Source organism: Rhinoderma darwinii, chromosome 9, assembly GCF_050947455.1.
Source record: "Rhinoderma darwinii isolate aRhiDar2 chromosome 9, aRhiDar2.hap1, whole genome shotgun sequence".
Lineage (NCBI taxonomy): Eukaryota > Metazoa > Chordata > Amphibia > Anura > Rhinodermatidae > Rhinoderma > Rhinoderma darwinii.
Window position 1 is genome coordinate 102,780,008 of NC_134695.1, and position 23,200 is coordinate 102,803,207.

At 39.8% G+C, this 23,200-nt stretch overlaps 1 protein-coding gene across 1 annotated transcript in view; it reads right to left on the reverse strand.

Annotated features, from left to right (window-relative positions):
- The window catches only part of NLRC5 (NLR family CARD domain containing 5), a 161,728-nt gene that overhangs the window by 37,070 nt on the left and 101,458 nt on the right, over window positions 1-23,200 (reverse strand). The window contains exons 24-37 of the mRNA XM_075837146.1: window positions 21,021-21,101; window positions 14,739-14,804; window positions 13,893-13,970; window positions 12,951-13,034; window positions 12,724-12,810; window positions 10,703-10,759; window positions 9,313-9,348; window positions 8,954-9,037; window positions 7,912-7,995; window positions 6,958-7,041; window positions 5,896-5,979; window positions 4,048-4,137; window positions 3,754-3,837; window positions 597-680 (exon numbers count right to left, since the gene is read on the reverse strand). Coding sequence (XP_075693261.1) covers window positions 597-680; window positions 3,754-3,837; window positions 4,048-4,137; window positions 5,896-5,979; window positions 6,958-7,041; window positions 7,912-7,995; window positions 8,954-9,037; window positions 9,313-9,348; window positions 10,703-10,759; window positions 12,724-12,810; window positions 12,951-13,034; window positions 13,893-13,970; window positions 14,739-14,804; window positions 21,021-21,101 — 1,083 coding nt within the window. The remainder of the gene's footprint in view (window positions 1-596; window positions 681-3,753; window positions 3,838-4,047; window positions 4,138-5,895; window positions 5,980-6,957; window positions 7,042-7,911; window positions 7,996-8,953; window positions 9,038-9,312; window positions 9,349-10,702; window positions 10,760-12,723; window positions 12,811-12,950; window positions 13,035-13,892; window positions 13,971-14,738; window positions 14,805-21,020; window positions 21,102-23,200) is intronic.

Here is a 23,200-nt window from a genome sequence, read left to right on the forward strand (position 1 = left end):
GGTGTCTGTAGTCCGGAGTTTGGTATCTGAGGAAGTGACCCCGGAGGGCCTGGTGGTGCTGCGAGCTGGTGCTAGGGACACAAAACTGAGGCCACAGATAGAATAGACTGGGACTGGAGAGAAAGTTTGTGCATCATCTGAATCCCCATAGTTTAATATGCCCCTGTATCAGGGAAGATCATTTGTGCCATGAGATAATAATGAAGGAGAACCACAGTTGCCCCCACTACTACCCTTGTATCATAGTTGTCCAAAGTTTGTGCTGGGTTATGTAACATTCAATAACTGTACCTCTCATCTGTGCGAGAAGTGATTGAACTCCATTATGGCCGGTACCTCCTACCCAGGTTGGTACCATAGTAAAAAGACTTGTTCAGTTGTATTTTTCCAGGCTTGTCTGAGACTATTTTATTTCACAGCTCACACCCTTACCTTACACTTGGCTTTACAAGAACAGACATAAAGAGACATGTATAAGACTAACTATGAAATTACAAAACTCTACAAAAAAGAACGAAACATTTATGAAAAACAATGAATAGTGATTTACAACCTAATCCAAGCGCAACAAACTGTTGTAGTATAGTCAGACTTACTCGATGCTCTCTATGGCAGTACAATGGGGAATATTCTCAGATAAATAAAAAACGCCTTTGTAGGTTATTTTATTGTTGGCGAGGCTGAAAAAGAAAACATAATTTATCGTCAATAAATGACTTTTTATGGCTCCTCTGAATAACACAGACTTTTTGTCAAAGGTACTTACACAATAGGGCTATATGTTAACCCCTTAATGACCAGCCTATTTTAAACCTTAATGACCAAGCTATTTTTTACGTTTTTCCATCGTCGCATTCCAAGAGCTATAACTTTTTTATTTTTGCGTCGACATAGCTGTATAAGGTCTTGTTTTTTGCGGGACAAGTTGTATTTTTTAATATCACCATTTTGAGGTACATATTATTTATTGATTAACTTTTATTAACTTTTTTTGGGGGGGGAATAGAAAAAAATCTGAAATGTCGCCACTCTTTTTTGCGTCCTAAATCTATGCCGTTTACCGTGTGCTATAAATAACACAATAACTTTATTCAGTGGGTTGTTACGATTGCAACGATACCAAATTTGTATAGTTTTTGTATGTTTTACTACTTTTACACAGTAAAAACTATTTTTTTTCAAAATTATTTGTTTTTGTGTCTCCATATTTGAAGAGCCATAACTTTTTTATTTTTCCGCCAATGCAGTTGTATGAGGGGTTTTTTTTTGCGGGAAGACTTGTAGTTTTTATTGGTACCATTTTAGAGTAGATGCGACTTTTTGATCACTTTTTATCACATTTTTTTAAAGTCAGGATTCATAGAAAACAGCAAATTTTCCGTCGTTTTTTTATTTAATTGATTACGGCGTTCACCATGCAGGTTAAGTAATGTAATAGATTTATAGTCGGGGTCGTTACGGACGCGGCGATACCAAATATGTGTAACTTTTTTACTTTATTTTGGTTTTTTAATAGTAAAGCAGTTTGTAAGGGGAAAAAGTGTGTTTTTCATTTTTTTTTCACATTTTTTTAATTAACTTTATTAAACTTTTTTTTACCTTTTTACTAGTCCCACTAGGGGACTTCACTATGTGATTCTCCGATCGCTATTATAATACACTGCAATACTTTTGTATTGCAGTGTATTAATGCCTGTCCGTTCAACACGGACAGGCATCTGCTAGGTCATGCCTAGCAGGCATTCATTACAGGCAGACCTGGGGGCCTTTATTAGGGTCCCGGCTGCCATCGGAGACACAGACATTCGGCGATCTTATCGCCGGGTGTCAGTGGGATGAGAGGGAGCTCCCTCCCTCTCTCCAAAACCACTCAGATGCGGTGCACGCTATTCAGCACCGCATCTGAAGGGTTAAACGGGTGAGATCGATACTAATATCGATCTCACCCGGTCGAGCAGGGACGCCCCCAGCCCTCAGCTACGTCTGGCAGCTGAGAGCAGGGAGATTTGACGGCTCCCTGACCTGTTTACTTTATTCTGATGCAGCGCCGTAAAAAGGCTTATGCATCTGAATAAAGCCCGTTAGTGACCGCCATGAAAAGGCTTATCGGCGGTCATTTAGGGGTTAAACAATGTGATAATCTGATGTTTGGGTGCTTGAATTAGTGCAAATCTACCATGGGCCATACATAGTCAAGCCCTTAAGGCCCTTTTCCACGACTCAATGATCGGGCATATGAATGCTTGTTCCTGATCATTGCCCTGTGTCAATAGGGCAACGATCAGCCGATGAGTGAGCAAACGCTTATTAATCGGCTGATTGTATAGTTTATGCAGCAGAAAATATTATCGTTGTCGGCAGCATATATTCCTGTGTAAACAGGGAGATGTGCTGTCAACATGATGGTAATGGATGGAGACGAGCGATCGTAGTAACGATCGCTCTTCCCCACACATTACTGATAATAGCTCCTTGTGAAAGGAGCAAACGAGCGCCGATTAACGAGCTGTCTCGTTGATCGGCGCTTATGGTTATGGCCAAAATTGGCCGATGTAAAGGGACCCTTAGGTCCTTGCTCTTGGTATCTGGGCCATGCAAGAGGAGAGCCATGCAACAGTTATATAGATCCCAATTATACATTCAGACATATAGATTTCAATGATCATAAACCAGTGACCAAGTGACCAAGATCATTTAAGATCTTGGTCATATTTGACTATTCAGAATAGTTGTCAAAATTGCCTCTAGTAAGCAGACAACTTTTTTTTCTCATACTAAGCAATGAAGATATGAAGATAAATCATGTTGACAAAATCAAGTCCAGCAACTGTGATGTCACTGTCAGAGATTTGTTTTGGTTTAATAATGCACAGTAGTGGATTATTTTTTATACTGCAGCCATTTATTTGTAATGGGCCCGGTTTCACCGACGGTGGGGAACTTCTCCAGTGATGCCACTACACTGTACCATTACGCAAAACTGGGAATTCATGTGTTTTACATTGATACTACAGAATAACATGAACTTCCTGAACTCATCAAATGCTTATTATGATGTCACTGCTCCAACACTGTACAGTGGTATTATTTAGGTACTGTATGTACGCCAGTACTATCTTTGCACCACATGGGATATTATATGGGCACAGTATGGTGGTATTTTTATTTGAGTGCTGTATGGCGGTATTATTTGGGAAATGTATGGCGGCATTATTTTCGCACTGTATGGTTATATTGGTTGCAATCGACACACACAAAAAAAGAATAAGGCACTGAACCATGAGGCCCACTGCTCCGCAACTAAACAGTAAATGTGGCTAGATATTAGAGGAGGTAGTAACGTCCCCAAACTGAAATCTCCACTTTAAATTTATTGTATTTCTACTAAATTAACTTATAATCTGCATCACAATTGGCACCGTGCAGTATTACACAATTGTTGTAGTACTACCGGCACAGGGACAACATTTTTTTTATAATGGGTTGGGGCTTAAGTTTCAGCCCCATTCTGATTCCTCTATAGGTGTGGACTTGAGGCACCAACCTTCTTTCCTCCATTGGTCCCATGATGTTTTACTGTGTATAGATGTCTGACCTATTCTGTGTGTCTCAAATGTGGATTAGATAAAGGAAGAGCTGTACTGTGGAAATCACCAAAATTAGATTTGGACTTTTCTTTTTGCCAACAGAAACCCATTGTTAATCTCCCTTATAATTCTATAATTTATAGGAATAACAAGATCATATACTTACATTAGTTTCCTTATTGATAACATCTGTGGAAGTGCTTGGGCCAGAACTAAGAGAGAGTCATCGTCCAGCGACATATACTGCAAACTGGACAGAATAGAAAACAGCCTCATAATTATTGTGTTGGATATTTCCATATATAAAGATTTCACCATAAACAATCCCACTTATCTCCCATTGGAAACAAAGGATCGGGCATGTTAAAATCAAACAGGTCTGATCCTTTTTGCCCCAGAACAAAATAATCACTTTCGTAATTTATCTAATTTGTATGGCCTGCTTAATGTGTTTTCTTACTTTATCTCCTGAAGATCAGGACACCTGGATAATTCTGTAATAAACTTTCTTCCTTCTTCGGAAGTCATTGAGAAGCCACAGCCACATACACTAAAAAGAACCCAGAGATTTGTTACTGGATTATTTTGATGCCGCCTAAACATATTTAATATTTCACATTTTAGAATACAACCCAACCAGCCTTGACCATTGCCGTTACTTGACCATAGAGCCTTCCCCATAGTGGTTCAAATCAAGTACATTCTTGCCCGAGTCAGGCCCAGGGGCGTACCTATAAGGGGTGCAAAGGTAGCAGTTGCACCCAGGCCCTGGTGCCTGAGGGGCCCAAAGGCCCCTTTGCCAGCTAGGTAGACAACAGTATTAAAAAATAGCACATGGTAGGTGGGGGGCCTGTTACAGATTTTGCATTTGGGCCAAGGAACTTCAAGCTAGGCCCTTGGTCAGGCCTAAACGTCCACTTAAATCAGGATTGTCCAGACTAATATTAACTTAGTTTTGATTTATTATAAGAAGACGCAACTAAATGGAAAATACACGAGTTGAAGGAAGGAAGGAAGAAGTGAAGAGCAACAAGACCAATGGATACTATCACAGAAATCTTGAATATGCTATTGAGAAACATAAAGGTCAAAAAAGAAAACAGGGAATTCTGGAAAAACAATGGAGACATTTTGGCACAAATTTCACTTAACTAGCCACTTTTTAAAAGTGTCTTGTAAAGAGGATGTGGTTTAGCAGAAAGGGGGGCATATCCTACAAAAAAGAGGCCTGTCTTAAAATGCACCAAAAGTGCGCCTAAAAACTGGCACAAAATTCTGGTGCAAAATAAGCCAAATCAAAGGTGATATAAGGAAGAGAATAGAATCATGCATGATGCGCCAAAATGATAATACAAAATGCACCACTGTGATAAATTTGGCGCATTTTGTAACTGTCGGATCTAAATTTACGCTGTCTAACTATTAAATAGCATTAGTTAATGTGGGCCATTATATAGAATAAAACTGGAACACAGAGTAAGCTAAGCAGCAGTACTCAATGTCAAGCAGCAGCTGCAAAAGCAACTAAGATTATAGAGTGTATAAAAAGAGAGCTAGAAACCTGTGATCCAAATGTAATATTACCCCTCTTAAAATCCTGGAATATGGGATTCAGTTTTGGACTCCACATTGTAAAAATTATATAATAAAGCTGAAGAGGGTTCAAAGGTAGACGACTAGACTATTGAGTACAATTTTACAACGAAACGCTAGAAAAATTGGGCATGTCCGGCTTGGAAAAAAAAGACCTTAGTGGTGATCTTATTAACATGTATAAATATGTGTGTGATCATTACAAAGAACTGCCACATGATCTGTACACATGTCCAGGGGACATTCTTTACATGTGGGGGAAAGGCTATTCAGACATCAATATAGGAAAGGGTTCTTTACTGTTAGAGTAGTCAAACTAGGGAATACCCTACCCCAAGAGGTAGTAATGGAAGATACAATGACAACATTTAAATAGGGCAAGATGCTTATTTGACAAATGGCATAGAAAATTATAATTAATTTAGCATTAAATTATATATAATTGATCTGAGAAAGGTTGAACATGATGGACGTGTGTCTTTTTTTCACCCTAAGTAACAACGTAACTATTAAAAGAGTAGACGCTAGTATAACTAGTCTCTACAAAGTACAGTGGCACATAAATTTGAGAGAAGAGGTTGGATATCAAAACTGGACCATTTTATTTAATCTCCAATATTTTCAGAATGTTGAAGGTATATTTCATGTAGACAACTCCAGCATCTATGTATATCTTACTAATATTATAAGCCGTTGACTTTTTCATGAAACTTACTTTATGGCAAGAAGATTCCTCTTCTGTGTCAGTAAATGTGTCACAGATTTTGCTCCATTTTCGCCAATGGCATTATTGGACAAACTGAGAAATACACATAGATGAGTTGTAAAGCTTAGAACATCCCATTATAACACATGCTCAAGAACAAATACTCTTATAGGGTTTTTTTAAAATCTGTACCAGAGCTAGTAATGAGAAATGAAGTAAAAAAATAAAAAATAAAAAAATATATATATAGAAGGTAGAAAAAAAGCAGCACTTCAAAGATATACAATAGCAAGGTGCTATGCGTCCATGACCGTCATCCACACGGTCCTTTTAGATACAGCAACGAAGAAATGAACGCAGCACTCCAGGAGTAGTTGTAAAACGAATTGTGGTTTATTTAACCCATGAAAAAAGATTGCTACGTTTCAGTCCTCTCAGCTTGAGAAAGGTCCTGCTAAGAGGACTGAAACGTAGCATTCTTTTTTCATGGGTTAAATAAACCACAATTCGTTTTACAACTACTCCTGGAGTGCTGCGTTCATTTCTTCGTTTATATATATATATATATATATATATATATATATATATATATATATATATATATATAAAATGGGGACACTTATTTAACCCCTGGACCCCACTAACATAACCCAGATCAATATTTAAGTACAATAGTACAGGTCATCCTTCCAAGTGGTCACATTACAGAAATAGGGGCAAGTGATTATCTCAAAACAAAGGTCCAAATGGGGTTGTCTTCAGCTGGACATTTACTATGCCAGAGCCTGTGATTACCAGAAGATACTTTGGTATCCGGGTGGGCCAGTCTGACCCTTTTTGGGGAGTCGGTCATCCTGATGGATCATTTGTAGATGCTCATGTAAGTGTCATTTGCTGCCTAGAAATGGGTGCCGCCAGCAGCAAGTACAGCGGATTATAAGCTAATGAGTGTTTTTTTTTTAACACATTAATTCTTTGGTTTGGTAGAAGGGGGATGTATGATATTTTCAACCTAAAAGGGACATTAAAAATGTTTTTACAGATTTGAAACTAGCGGTTTATAGTACTTACTCAATATGTTGGATTGATTCGCAGTGCTTCAGGCTTCCTGTAAGATGCATCACGCCGATATGCGACATGTTTACAGAGGCCAATCTATTATGAAAGAAGAAGAGAAGATTATATCTTACGTATATAGATTAATGTCTTTGAGGGTTGTTGTTGGAGGGATGTTGGACATACTCAGGACACTTCAACTTGAAGCAGAAATGACCAGACTAAAACTTTATTTCATTTTAATTGTTTTATGACCCAGCTCATTGAAAAATACTTATCCACGAAAGTGTGGAAGGGAAAAGAAGACAATGGATGATATTGTCACAAAAACTGAAGAAGAAAACTTCATTCATTTCAGTGGAGAGGGACCACACATTCACCATTGCAAGCAGCCGGACCCCCATCATTCAGTGTTTTATGACATGTCCTATACATTTGTTATCCAACATTTTAGTGGGAAACCCTCTTTAGGGAACAAAGTTATCCAACACCAACATCAACCATGAGATATGGTTATTAACTTAATAATAAAAGGTGCAATTTCACTTTAACGACATTTCACAGTTGAAATCGACATCAAATAGGCTAGAAAAAAGGACTCATTCAATACCATTGCACTGCCCTTTCCTCCACTTTTATTTACTGATGTTGGAGAGGTAGAGCCCTATAGTTCACACCATTCATGAGGTAGAGGGAAGCGACCCCCATCCATGGGCCCTACAACAGCAGGATGGGCTGAATCTACAGTATATACATCCTTGCTTTCACACCCCACAGTTGTGTTGTGGATGAAATCTCCATATATGTCTCAACACCATATGTCTATATTACAATATCCATCACATAGCCCTAGAAGTAGCAGAGGGAAAAAATAATCTTACAGCAGAGCTATATAAGCCTGGACTGCAATATGTCTAATTCTGGAATAATATTGTCATCCCAGACCGAGAATGAAGAATTATTACTCACTTAATGGTCTTGAGGGATGGAAGAGAGGTTAGGAAACTGGAAACAATGCAAACTCCTGCATCACCAAGGTTGGTTCTTGAAAAACTGTGACAATAGAACATGAATAGAACATTTCTCACTAGAAATACATTGACAAAAGACCATTGGTCAGTACTCGAAGTAATAGTCAAAAAAACATCCATGACAATTTTATTTTTAAATCAATCATGTTTGCTCAAAGGGTAACTAAACTTTCAAAAAACTTTTGACATGTCATAGTGACATGTCAGACGTTTTGATCGGTGGGGTCCGAGCACTGAGTTACCCACCGATCGCTAAAACGAAGCGGCAGAAGCGTTTGGGTGAGCGTTGTGCCGCTTAGTTTCTCGGAAAGCCGATACAGCGGTGTACAGGTTGATAGACTTTCTATTGAGCCCGTTCACCGCTCCAAGGAAAGCCGATCAGAAACAGAGTGGCACAGCGCTCACCTGAACATTTTTGCCACTCCGGGGGGGAATGTATTTCGGACACAAGTACCGGACCGAACACACTGCAGGGAGCCGGGCTCCTAGCATCATAGTTATGTACGATGCTAGGAGTCCCTGCCTCGCTGCGGGACAACTGTCCCGTACTGTAATCATGTTTTCATGATAGACATGATGTCAGGACACGTTAATCATTGATCATTCAGTATCATGCATTGTATGCATGCTGGGGAATGCAGTACTAGGTAGACCAGTTGTTTAGTGTATACCCTAGATGTATTATATATACGACTCTATCCTTGGAGCCATTCTTAAAGGATATAATTAAGAACTACATAAATAGTAATTTTGTGACATAATATCATTATTAAAATTGCTCTATTCAGTGTGGGTGCATTTTCGATCATAATCTATAGGGCGGAGGGGGGATTTCAAATTCTCTGTGCTGGCCCTACAGACCTGTCCTGTGCATATCAATACCAGTATGACCTTCCAGAATCCACTTATTATTTCAATTTTTTTTATCTTTAAAGGGAAGCCTATCTCTCTCCGACTTCTTCACTATGAGGATTTCTCACCTCAGCTCAGTAAGACTTCTGCTGCTTTTAATCAGAGGATCTAGAGACGCCAAGTTATCAATTTCCAGTCTGCATTCATTAAACCTAGGGCATAAACATAACATTTTTGAAAATCTTATAATATGATTTATGCAAAATATGGTATACACACCTACAGTTCATATGCATTTTTAGATTAGTGTAGAAGATAGTGCTCCTTAGCAATATCATTTTATTTTAGTAAAGATGCAAAAAGGTTGGAGTCCTCATTATATTTGCCAGTTAGCTGTTTTTCTTTTTTGCTCAGTATAAAGGGATTCATGTTTAGGGACTGTGTATAGCAAATCATTATAATGTAAAGAAGAAAATACATCCATTACCTTAATGATTTCAGTGCCTGAAAACCTGCAGGAACGCTGAAATCCAATTATAAAAGCAAAAAGTTAAACAAATACATGAACTTTTTTTTGTACTACACAACATATAAAAAGTTGTATTTCAGTTACTTTGAAATCATGAATAAGATAAGTATACTTTTTGCAAGATGGGCATGGGTAAAGAACCATGCCCCTTCCATTGCCCTGGTTATCTTGGTTTATGTTCAAAAATAGAAAAGATTTTGTATTGAATGGATTTCTTGGTTTATGTTACCTGAATAGGCAATAAAATGGTGATACAAAAGTGCCCCCTATTCCCTATGCGGGTACAGATCTATTCCAGAGACACTAGATACATAGCCAATAATGAAGAATCTTTTTGTGCTGATAATGGGGCCAATCTGGCCGACAATGGATAATTCTTCATATTTATGGTAACACAGAGAGTTTCTGACAGGCACATAACAAATGATCATAGGGTTCCATAGAAAAATTAGTATGGGGCCCTCCGCAGCCATAGCTTAAGGGGGTTATCCCACCACAGACATTGGTCATATCACTAGGGTATTCCCTCACTGTCTGATGGGTAGGGGCACAACCATTGGGACCACCATAATGCCTCCAACGACTAGGCATAGTTTAGTGACCCCTTCAGCCCTTCTCTCACACCGTGTTACTTGTCACGTGGCACGATGTAGAAGCTGCAACACAGCCCTATTCATTTGAATGGGGCTGTGTTGCAATACAAGCTACAACGCCTGATCAGGAGAAGTACTGTTTCAGAGAAAAGCCAATGGATGAGTGTTTCACAGGAATCAGATCCCAACTGATCAGACATTGAAGGCTTATCTGAGTAATATCCCATCAATGTCTGCGATGGGAAAACCTCTTTAATACACATGCAAGAATACAGATTCACATATATGTGTGCAAACCAAAACACAAATACATACACACAGATACGTACAGATATACATATGCTATGCACACATACACACACTGAGCTGCACTCATTCATATACACAAACAGAGACACCAACATACACATATCCATACAGATACATTGACATCTGCTCTACTGTCAGTTTTCGGCGGCAGGTTCCCTATAATGACCATCACCTGTTAACGGTTGGGAGCGATTCTGTTTGGTGGCATAAAGGCACCCAGCAAACAGAAGCGAACACTATTTCTGGACGTATACATATTCTATGAATAATATGACTATGGATTAGTTGCCAGGTAGCAATATTTAGTGATGTGCCAGTCTGGCTACACGGTCTAGACCTTTGGTGCCCAATCAGTGGAGTCCCCTGCCAATTGCATTTGTTACCATACTAAGTTAACATCTGATAGGCGCTATTTCTTTCAAGCCAATCTGCAGAGAGATTTTTACCTTCCATCTTGACAGTCCGCAACATTCACTTCTATAGTCAACTTAGTCTGAAATACACTAAAATGACAAAAAGAAATGTTTTTCATTTATGACTGTAAACTGAGATAATTCTGCTCTTACGTAATCATGTTTATTCAACAAATATCATTTTTCCTCATTGTTGAAGTTTAAAGTGAACATCTCACCAGCACAGGTCGATTTGAGATAAGTAAATCTGAACCATGCCCTTTCAATGGTGGGCATAATGGAGCCAAATAATTGACCAAAAGGGGAAATTAGAGGGCCAGAAATGGTGATCCCTGGAACGCAACTTCTTAACAAGACAGCTCTTCATATTTTTTAAGGGCTAAAGGGAAATGTGTTATATGGGTGCAATCTAAGAGGTACAATTGTGTTCTCTAGATCCCAGGTTCTCAATCTTAGGTACAATTACAACGCGGATTGCACAACATATCTCTAGGAGTACAGGCACAGTGTTGCTTTTACTGTGCTTTAAATACGTGCGGCACTCGGTAAGATCAGAGACTTGGGGCTACTTTCATGTAAGTTATTTGAGTAGGGGGTACTTGACCTACAAGTTCTGAGAAACACTGTTTTAATAGTAATATATCACTAATAGAGTCAATAATATTTTTTTCCTCTTCCTCGCTGCTTATGACTAACAAAAGCTTTCAGATATATTATGAAACAGAATTTAGTTCAGACAGGAAAAAATAATACTTTGGTACATCTTTGATATATAATAATTGATATCATTTTGCAATGTGTCCCTATTTTTCTACTTTTCCACATATATGGTTGCGCTAGTAGTCAAAATGTAGTAGGACGAGTGATCTCTTTACATTTTTACCTATGGGGAGGCCCAAAAAATATATATCTGTGCTAGGGAACCAATATGGATGACATTGCTGTCAGCAATTAGACAAGAATTCTTTCCAATTGGACTTCTGACTGGGCTACATTGAACCCCTAGGTACCGCGCTAACCTGGATGGGAATGGCTGCATTAGACATACAAATTACTTGTCTTGGAATTCTTCTTCATCATCCTATGTTTCTACCAGAAGGGCAACTGGCAGCTCCTGGGTGCTGAGGCAAAACGTATATATGGGTTCACATCCTTGTCTCCAATGCCTCCAAGTCATGCACTTACGTATAAGAAAATATAACATCTATTCTTTATTTTGAAGATAGTGGCTCTCATTGTTGTTTGATAGAGCCCCAGTCTTAGAAATGGCAATGTAACCTTTTCCAGACTGATAAGTTTGAATTTACAGTATATTTCATTTTGATTTACTGGGATTGTGGAATAGACTTCTGTTAGAAACTATTATGTTCTCCTGGGAAGATTCAATATGTAATAAAGTTAAGATTAAAAATGTCTGGCTTTGATGACAAGACTTCCTAAAAGTATTTATATACAGTATCTCACTTTTATCACACATCCAAAAAAAGGAGATTAGTCCTCATTTATGGTTAGTGAGTGAGTTATTTGTTCATATACTAGTGTTAAAGAGGTTCTCTGCTTTGGTCAATGCCTACTTGCTAGATGGGTCCCCTGATAATAAGCTGATCACAAAGTGTCCCCCTGCTGGAATCCCTAGCGATCAGCACCTAGCATGAAGTGTTCAGTTACCCTGCAGCACCACTACAGGGGAAATAAAGCATTACACAGCGCCCATTCAAATCAATGGGTTGTCTTTGTAATAAAGGACAAGACTGGTCCTCCAGAAGGAGAAACGCTCATTATAACCACTCTCCACTCTGGCCAAGAGATGAGAATCCTGACCAGAGGACTGCGCTATAATAATTCAGAATTCCCTAATAGAGTATATGAAACTGTTTTTTCTAAACTGGACAGTCCCTTTAATGTGCTTTATAGTTCTTTAAAACTCTACACACCCTAACCTTACAGACTAACCTGTGATTTCATCAGTTATCCAACCATCCAAAGCCCTTCCTTCAAGTCAATGGCAAGTTTCCTTAGGAAGGTTTATTATAACATCTTTACCTTTCACTTACCTAATACACTGAAGTCTTGAAGGAATGTGCATTATATGATGGACAAGTGACATCAAATTTTTTTCGGCCATCCATGGTTCCTCAATACTGAAGCACAAAAAGTAACTACTTAATAAGATAAAAATAAAAGCACACCAACACATGTTGATAGTATCAATGAGGGAGGACTATGATGACGTGTGGGGATTTTCTTGACTTTTACTCAGGGAAAGTCCGTTTTATCTTACCTTAAGATGAAATAATGCGGCTTTCTTGACTGAACTGTAAAAAGCTCCTTCGCTGCTTCCAAAGTTATATTGTTCCTCTTTAATCTGCAAGCATACATTATTGTCATTGCCATTAACTAGTCATATTCTGAAATGTTATACATAATTCAATAGGCTTTAGTAAAGGTATTTATTAATCCAAGTAATGCCGGCCGGGTCCCATCAGTGATCCGTGGAAAACTATCGGGTGCCACTCAGATGTTGTGAAAATTAGCCCGAGTGGCACTCGGTCGTGTGCAATGGGCATAATGGTTTTGTTCAGGGAATAGTGATATCCCTAAGAAAGTAAATCCAAAATTGTCAACATCCAAAACTCTTGGTCCCCATTAATCTTTATCCGTAGTTCTCTGGCCCTAAAAACTAACAATGAGGCCCTGAAACTTTGAATAATTCCCAGGACTTCTTACGTAAAATAAATTGGCTAATTATGAAACAGAGATGGCGCTTCTCTATATTTGTTCAAGTAAACTGATATGTGTGCCTGCGAGAGATTTGGGTGGGATTTCAGTTACACACTGCAAAGATTTGCATTAAAGTTCTTTGTGGCCCAACTCTCTAGACCCATATCTGCACCTGAAACCTGAAGTTTCTATTACCCATGCCTATGCTGATAACTCGCAGGTGCCTGACCTGGTGCAGGACTCTTGTGTACAAACTCTTGTAGATACAAAACCATGAAAAGATAAAATTAGTCATTTTACAAATTGTTGATTGATTTTTGAGAATTTGTGTCTATGGTTAAGTTGGGACTTCATACAAAGTTATAGCCAGGCTTTCCTTCACCTGGGGCAAAGGTTTAGTTTGCTACCCTAGCCCTGCATCTAAATATCCTGGCCAATACCAGGTGGCTTGTTGGTACTCCCAACAAGGGCAATTTAGAGATATTCTGCATGATAAACTCACTTCAAATGGTTAACACGGTTTTCCAGCACAGCACAGAGCTTTCGAAGATGGTCTGCATGGAAGTTATATGAATGTAATCTGAAAGGGGATGCAAAAGAGCAGCAGTCAAGAAATACGATACAGGCTAGGACTTAGTAGAGCAATGGTAAAAGGAAATAGCATCAACTATAATAATCTCCCCATAAAATAAAAGATAAGCACATGCTATGGTATTTTTGGGTTGTTTAAGAGGTGACCCTCCAAACAGTACATTAAAAAACAAGGCAGGAAATTTACTAACTCCATTGTACTTTGACGTTGGTGAAGACCTTTGAGAAGAACATGGGCAGGAAGGCATCAGACAAGTGGATCTATGACCACATCAAGCATATTACTTTCTCACATGATAAAAACATACGGTAGTTTTATCTTATTTTGGATATATTATGAGGAGACCAATCTAAGTAAGTGCTCATGGACATGGGCACAGAGCTTGTATGGCAGTGCACAGAGGCTTTTTAGGCCCCTTAGTATGGAGCTGGACAACCCCCTTGCTGTGCCATACTGACTCGGTTGGGTATGGTGTGTACGAAGATATACCGATGGACGATGCCACAATTTTTATGGGTAAGATTTCATATTCACAGTATGCCCTATGTACCTCATATAATGTCAAATCGTATACAAGAGTCCTAATGCTCAGAAGTTTAAAAGGAAAATAAGAAGATGACCACCAGCAACATAACACAGAAATCACGAAAATACCATTGAGAAGCTTGAAGACCAACACGTAAAAAAGAACACTATTCGTATGGGTTTAGGGAGTAAAAATCACTTTAGAATATAATAATAAGACTAAATAATTACCCGATTTTTCTTAACAAGTCTCCAGAAGATGAGAAGACAACACGGATTTCTTCATTAGGGTTGGAACTTAAAAAAACAATCAATAAATATGGTTCGTTTAGTTATCTTATACTTGTATTATAGGCTATTGTATTATCTGTATAGTCTTAAAAGGGTTGTCGAAGATTAGTAAAAAGTGTCTGTCCCTTGAATGTGGTTGTGCTGCAATACCATAAATCACCCATAGACAAGAGTGGCGCTGTTTCAGGGGAAAAATTAAACCCTTTCTTTCTAATCCTAGAAATCCTAACAGCCCAGAGTAACCCCAATACAGAGCTAGACTAATACAGTAAACTTATGCCTGCAACAGTGTCCCAAAACAGAGCCAGCTTTAAGTCTATGTAAACCTTTGAAGGGTATTTTTTTTTTTTTTTTTTTATAAAAAGGTCGGTCAGTGTGATTGGTGCAACTTTATAAATAGTTTTTATTAAAAAATATTTTACATTTTTGAGATACAGCTGCTCTGTATTCTCTATAAAGAGCAGCTGTATCTTTCGCTATGACCTGAATCCGTCAGTACCGCGAACCTGACGGGTGCAGTGTCAGCAGGATCCACCTGCAATCTATCACATCTAAGTTATGAACTTAGATGTGATAGATTACAGATTGATCCTGCGTGTCCAGCTTTCACTGAACCCGTCAGTCCCACGGACCTGACTGGAACAGGATTGTTACAATTCTTAATGTAATAGGATATAGGTAGCCAAGCCAATGGTAAGACCCAAGTGACAGTAAACCAGACTACTACTGTTTTCAGACTGCTGGTATCAAACACATACAGTATATCATTGTTCAATATACAATTTAACATTTACCAAAGAGGAACCTAACAACCCCTCAATCCGTGCTGCCTAAGGGCATGACCACACATGGCGGAATTCCTCCGCAACTGTCCGCATCAATGCCGCACCTAATCCGGGTTGCGGATTACGGCTGCGGATCTGCACAAAATGTGCAGAAAATTGATGCGGACTAGCTGCTGCGGACTGCGGGAAAAGTGCTTCCCTTCTCCCTATCAGTGCAGGATAGAGAGAAGGGACAGCACTTTCCCTAGTGAAAGTAAAAGAAATTCATACTTACCGCCCGTTGTCTTTATGACGCGTCCCTCCTTCGGCATCCAGCCCGACCTCCCTGGATGACGCGCCAGTCCATGTGACCGCTGCAGCCTGTGCTTGGCCTGTGATTGGCTGCAGCCGTCACTTACACTGAAACGTCATCCTGGGAGGCCGGACTGGAGACAGAAACAGGGAGTTCTCGGTAAGTACGAACTTCATTTTTTTTTACAGATACATGTATATTGGGATCGGTAGTCACTGTCCCGGGTGCAGAAACAGTTACTGCCGATCGCTTAACTCTTTCAGCACCCTGGACAGTGACTATTTACTGACGTCTCCTAGCAACGCTCCCGTCATTACGGGAGCCCCATTGACTTCCTCAGTCTGGCTGTAGACCTAGAAATACATAGGTCCAGCCAGAATGAAGAAATGTCAAGTTAAAAAAGCAAGACGCATCCGCAGCACACATGACATGTGCATGACAGCTGCGGACTTCATTGCGGAACTTTGAATCTCCATTGAAGTCAATGGAGAAATTCCGCCATGAGTCCGCCACTGCTCCGCAACAGACAGAGCATGCTGCGGACACCAAATTCCGCTCCGCAGCCTATGCTCCGCAGCGGAATTGTACGCATCGTGTAAACGAACACTGCTAAATTAAAGTGAAAGTCAATGGAGAAACGGCTCCGCTGCGGATTAACGCTGCGGAGTGTCCGCAGCGGAATTTAAGTGAAATTCCGCCATGTGTGAACCCGCCCTAACAGCTTCTTTGGGGTCACTAACTGTAATTATGGCAATTTACCATCGAAACGGACCACAGCCATGACATAAATAAAAGCAGTAATCTATTATAATTGACGTACACCATGGCATGCAAGTCTGTACTATGTTTTTGTTTTCTGAGAGGTTAATATACACTATATGGACAAAATTATTGGGACACACCTCTTAATTATTGAATACAGGTGTTTCATTCAGTCCCATTGCCACAGGTATATAAAATCCAGCACTAGCCATGCAGTTGCCTTTACAAACATTTGTGAAAGAATGGGTCATTGTAAAGAGCTCACTGGATCCAAGTGTGGTCCTGTAATAGGACGCCACCTCTGCAACAAGACAGTTTGTGAAATCTCTTCCTTTCTAGATATTCTACGATCAACTGTGAGTGGTATTATTACAAAGTGGAAGCGTTTAGCAACTCACCCACGAAGTGCAGACCATGTAACGTAACATAGTTTTATTCACTGTGCTGAGGCGCATAGTGAATAAAAGTCGCCCATGTTCTGCTGACTCAATAAATGCATGACATGGGTTTCCATTGCCAAGCAGCTGTTATGCCAGCCTTACATCATGAAGCACAATGCCAAGCATCGGATGGAGTGATATAAAGCCGCCGCCACTGGACGCTGGAGCAGTGGGAATGTGTTCTGTGGAGGGATGAATCACGCTGCTCTATCTGGAGTCTGATGGACGAGTCTGGGTTTGGTGAATGCCATGAGAACGTTACCTGCCTGACTGCATTGTGCCAACTGTAAAGTTTGGTGGCGGAGGGTAATGCTATGGGGTTCTTTTTCAGGGTCGGCCTAGGCTGCTTTGTTCCAGGGAAGGGAAATCTTAATGCTTCAGCATACCAAGACATTTAGGACATTTGTAGCTTCTAATTTTGTTGGAACAGTTTGTAGTTCGTCCTTTTTCTGTTCCAGCATGACTGCGCTCCAGTTGCACAAGGTCCATAAAGACATGGTTGGGTGAGTTTGGTGTAGTAGAACTTGACTGGCCGCACAGAGTCCTGACCTCAACCCCATCCAACACCTTTGGGATGAACTAGAACAGAGATTACGAGCCAGACCCCCTCCATCCTCAGTGCCAGACCTCACAAATGCCCTCCTGGATGAATGGGCAAAAATTCCCACATACACTCCAAAATCTTGTAGAAAGCCCCGAAAAGAGTGGAAGCTGTTTTAACTGCAAAGGGGGGACCAACTCCATATTAATGTCTATGGATTTATATTGGGATGTCATAAAAGCTCCTGTAGGTGTAATGTGTAGGTGTCCCAATACTTTTATCTATATAGTGCATATGACATTTCCATCCCTGACATACCAGCGTCAATACAACGTTTTCTCACAAATTCTGGCCTTTTACCAAGCTCATTAGCCGTCTAGTTTTAAGCAAAAGGATATTAAATAATTGCAGTTTGTGCATATTTATCACACCCATCTGCTTTATGAGAACGCTTTGGTTTGGTGTCATGGGCTGAATCAGCTCAAACATTCAATGTGTCTGTATTGTGTTATTCCGGCTTTATATTATAGGACAGATGGGCCTGGCAGGATATTTACTTCTCAGTATACCCAAGATCAGTGATGTGTAACTTACATATCATTTGGGTTTGAAGGAACAGAACTGAACTGTATTTTAAAGTTGCCGTATACAATAGATCAGAGCAGTCTAACCTTTATGGTGCGGGGACACATTTGGCGCACTTGTCAGAACATGGCACCTTTATATACAGAGCCTTTACAATTCTGAGATCTACCTCCAGATAGAACATCAGAGCAAATTTCTATCAGAAAGAGGACCACACAAAATATGGCCATTGCAATAATGACAGCCTTAAAACAGATCAAGTCAATGTATCCCCATAACAGTGTCAGCCACAGAGCCCCCATAATAGTGACAACCACAGTCCATCATAGCAGGATCAAACAATGTCCCCATAAAAGTGACTACTCTCTATATAAGATGTCCTCTTCTGTCAAGTTTTTACAAATTCTTATTGCTTCCTATATATAGTAAGATGTCTTTCTGGGAAAGATGTGTAACCACCAATATTGCACCATTACAATTCCTATGGGGGTTGGGTCCATATGGGCATGGGTATGTATCACTGGATAACGCAGCAGAAAACATTGGGTAACCACGCCAGCAAGCAGCTGGAATGTGGGTCATATTGGCACACCGCTTTTCCGGAAGCAGAAATAATCAAAAAATGGTTGAATAGAATTCTAAGAACTTAACAAAAGAAGAAGAGTCAACTGCGCTATTGTTTCCACAGAAAAACCGGAAACCTTACAGAACAAAACCAAACGGAAACGATTTGCAACGGAAGCATTACCATTGAAATCGATGGTAATGCAAAGGGAAGTTATGATCTGCGTTTGGCTTTCCGTTCCTCTGACGGAATGGGTGAATGGAAACCCTAAACGGAACCCGACGCTGATCTGAACGAGGCCTAAAGAACTCCCGACAACATCCGACCTCTGTTTAAGTGGCAAAGATGATCCCCACCCTTCTCCTATATACCTGTATGGGAATGTTAGAAGACTGGTCATGGAAGGAAGGGAGGAAGGAGGTCTTTTCTATTAAATTCCATATGAATCCAAATGAAACACAAATTAGTGCCATGATTCAGCAGATTGCGCCATACAGTCTGCCCCAAAAGCAGCACCCGGAAAGCCTCATAGACTCCTTGTGCCTCCATAAATGGCTCTACGGCATGAGACCTAAATAAGATCACCTTTAGGTTCAGTCCTTTTTTTTATGCTGGACAAGACCAATTTTTACTAGCCGTTTATTGTTAGGCTGGGTTCACACAACCTATTTTCAGACGTAAACGAGGCGTATTATGCCTCGTTTTACGTCTGAAAATAGGGCTACAATACGTCGGCAAACATCTGCCCATTCATTTGAATGAGTTTGCCGACGTATTGTGCAGACGACCTCTAATTTACGCGTCATCGTTTGACAGCTGTCAAACGACGACGCGTAAATGGACTGCCTCGGCAAAGAAGTGCAGGACACTTCTTTGCCACGTAATTTGAGCTGTTCTTCATTGAACTCAATGAAGTACAGCTCAAGATTTACGAGCGTCTCAGACGGCTCGCAAAATGCGAGGAGGAGCATTTACGTGTGAAACGAGGCAGCTGTTAACAGTCTGTCTTTTCACACGTAAATGCCTCTCATCGTGTGAACATACCCTTTACGGGCGTAATTAGCGCTGCTATTCATTGGAGTCAATGAATAACGGCTCCAATTACGCTCAAAGAAGTGACAGGTCACTTCTTTGACGCGGGCGTCTATTTACGCGCCGTCTTTTGACAGCGGCGCGTAAATTACGCCTCGTGTGAACAGACAAACGTCTGCCCATTGCTTTCAATAGGCAGATGTTTGTCAACGCTATTGAGGCGCTATTTTCAGACGTAATTCGGGGCAAAAACGCCCGAATTACGTCCGTAAATAGGCCGTGTGAACATACCCTAAGAGAAACCAACACTTTTTTTGGACCCTTTGCAGTTTTCCTATAAACTTTTTATAGTTTACTGAAGATGTGGCCTCACAAGGGGAAATATAGTTGAGTGATGTATTTTTTACCAGTTTTTTTCCATCTTCTGGATGCATTTATATGAGATATTTGCTTCAATGGGGTAAAGTTGTTTGCCAAGCATTTAGTCAGCAGTTACAATAGTGACATCTTCAGATCAGAACTAGGTACTACATCAAACTTAAACCAACTGAAAAACGAATAAAATAAAATGAAAAATCGAATGTTGTGCTATTTATGATAACATGATGGCAGCGACTTATCAATGTTGGCAAAGAGGAAAAGTGGGCTAGAATAAAAGAAGCAATCTTATTGGTTACTATGGGCAATTGCTACACTTTTCATTATCACTTAGGCCTTATTGACACGAACATGTGCGTATTGCGTGAGCAAAAAACGCTGAATTTGGCATCTGTATATGGTGCGTGGCTGCGTGATTTTCGCGCAGCCGGCATCATTATGACACTCTGTTTTTATGTTTACAAACATTAAAGCAGGAGGTGCTTTTCGGTTTTCATTAATTTTTTTACTACTGTTGCGCGAATCACGCGCGGAACCCGGAAGTGCTTCCGTGTGCCAAGTGCGATTTGCACGCGCCCATTGACTTCAATGGGTGCGTGATGCGCGAAACACGGGCAAGTATAGGACATGTCGTGAGTTTTACGCAGCGGACATACGCTGCGTGAAAATCACTGACAGTCTGAACGGCCCCATTCACTAACATAGGTGAAAATCACGCGCGTATCATGGACGTATAACACGTTCGTGTGAATAAGGCCTAATTTTGATAAATCTTCCACCACGTGTTAATAAGGAACACACTTGATATGTTTTGTTTGCTTAGTGATGGCATTTCACATTACCTGGCACTGATCTCTGTAACATTTCTACTAGTAGAAAGTAACTGCAGGATGCCGTCCTCTGCTAGATGGTTTGAGCACATGCTGTAAAAAGATGATTGCATTAAACATAACCTCAACAAGGCATAATAAATTGATCTTTTTGCTTATGTAATAATTTATATCAGTGACACAGTGATAAATATCATGGACCTATAGTAAATAAATAAAAACTCAATAAGGACAACAGTTAAAAAGTGTGTGTGTGTATATATATATATATATATATATATATATATATATATATATATATATATATACACCTTTCTGAACATCTCCTCCCACCTAATGGAGTTGGTCCGCCCTTTGCACTGTCCACTAGATTATTGGCTCTAGATATTCAGTTCATTTATCTATATGTGCATTAGTGAGATTGGGAACTGATATGGTGTATGAAGTCAAGTCTGCCTCACAATCAGCATTTTAATTTATCTCAAATGTGTTATAAGAGGTTAAGGAGAGGACTCTGTACTAGCCATTCATGAACCAGCATAGTGGTATTATTAGGTTACTGCGTGGCGGTATTTTTCAGTCACTGTACGGTAGTAGTAGTATTAGGTCACTGCATATTATTCCTTTACTGTAGGGCAGTATTATTCAGTCAACGTATGGTGGTATTATTCTGTCCCTATTTAGTGGTATTAATCTGTCACTTTATGGTAGTATTATTCAGTCACTGTATGGCAGCATCATTTGTTCATAATGTTGGTTTTGTTCAGACATTGTATGGCAGCATTATTAAATCAGTGTATGGAAGTGTTGTTTAGTCTCAGTATGGTGGGATTATACAGTTACCGTATGGTGGCATTATTCAGTCACAGTATGGTGGCATTATTCAGTCATAGTATGGTGGCATTATTCAGTCACCGTATGGTGGCATTATTCAGACACAGTATGGTGGCATTATTCAGTCACAGTATGGTGGCATTATTCAGTCACAGTATGGTGGCATTATTTAGTTACAGTATGGTGGCATTATTCAGTTACAGTATGGTGGCATTATTTAGTTACAGTATGGTGGCATTATTCAGTCACAGTATGGTGGCATTATTTAGTTACAGTATGGTGGCATTATTCAGTCACAGTATGGTGGCATTATTCAGTCACAGTATGGTGGCATTATTCAGTTACAGTATGGTGGCATTATTTAGTTACAGTATGGTGGCATTATTCAGTCACAGTATGGTGGCATTATTCAGTCACAGTATGGTGGCATTATTCAGTTACAGTATGGTGGCATTATTTAGTTACAGTATGGTGGCATTATTCAGTCACAGTATGGTGGCATTATTTAGTTACAGTATGGTGGCATTATTCAGACACAGTATGGTGGCATTATTCAGTCACAGTATGGTGGCATTATTCAGTCACAGTATGGTGGCATTATTTAGTTACAGTATGGTGGCATTATTGAGTCACAGTATGGTGGCATTATTCAGTCACAGTATGGTGGCATTATTCAGTCACAGTATGGTGGCATTATTTAGTTACTGTATGGTGGTATTATTTAGTCTCAGTATGGTAGCATCATTCAGTCACAGTATGGTGGCATTATTCAGTCATAGTATGGTGGCATTATTCAGTTATAGTATGGTGGCATTATTCAGTCACAGTATGGTGGCATTATTCAGTCACAGTATGGTGGCATTATTCAGTCATAGTATGGTGGCATTATTCAGTCACCGTATGGTGGCATTATTCAGACACAGTATGGTGGCATTATTCAGTCACAGTATGGTGGCATTATTCAGTCACAGTATGGTGGCATTATTCAGTCACAGTATGGTGGCATTATTTAGTTACAGTATGGTGGCATTATTCAGTCACAGTATGGTGGCATTATTCAGTCACAGTATGGTGGCATTATTTAGTTACAGTATGGTGGCATTATTCAGTTACAGTATGGTGGCATTATTTAGTTACAGTATGGTGGCATTATTCAGTCACAGTATGGTGGCATTATTTAGTTACAGTATGGTGGCATTATTCAGACACAGTATGGTGGCATTATTCAGTCACAGTATGGTGGCATTATTCAGTTACAGTATGGTGGCATTATTTAGTTACGGTATGGTGGCATTATTCAGTCACAGTATGGTGGCATTATTCAGTCACAGTATGGTGGCATTATTTAGTTACAGTAT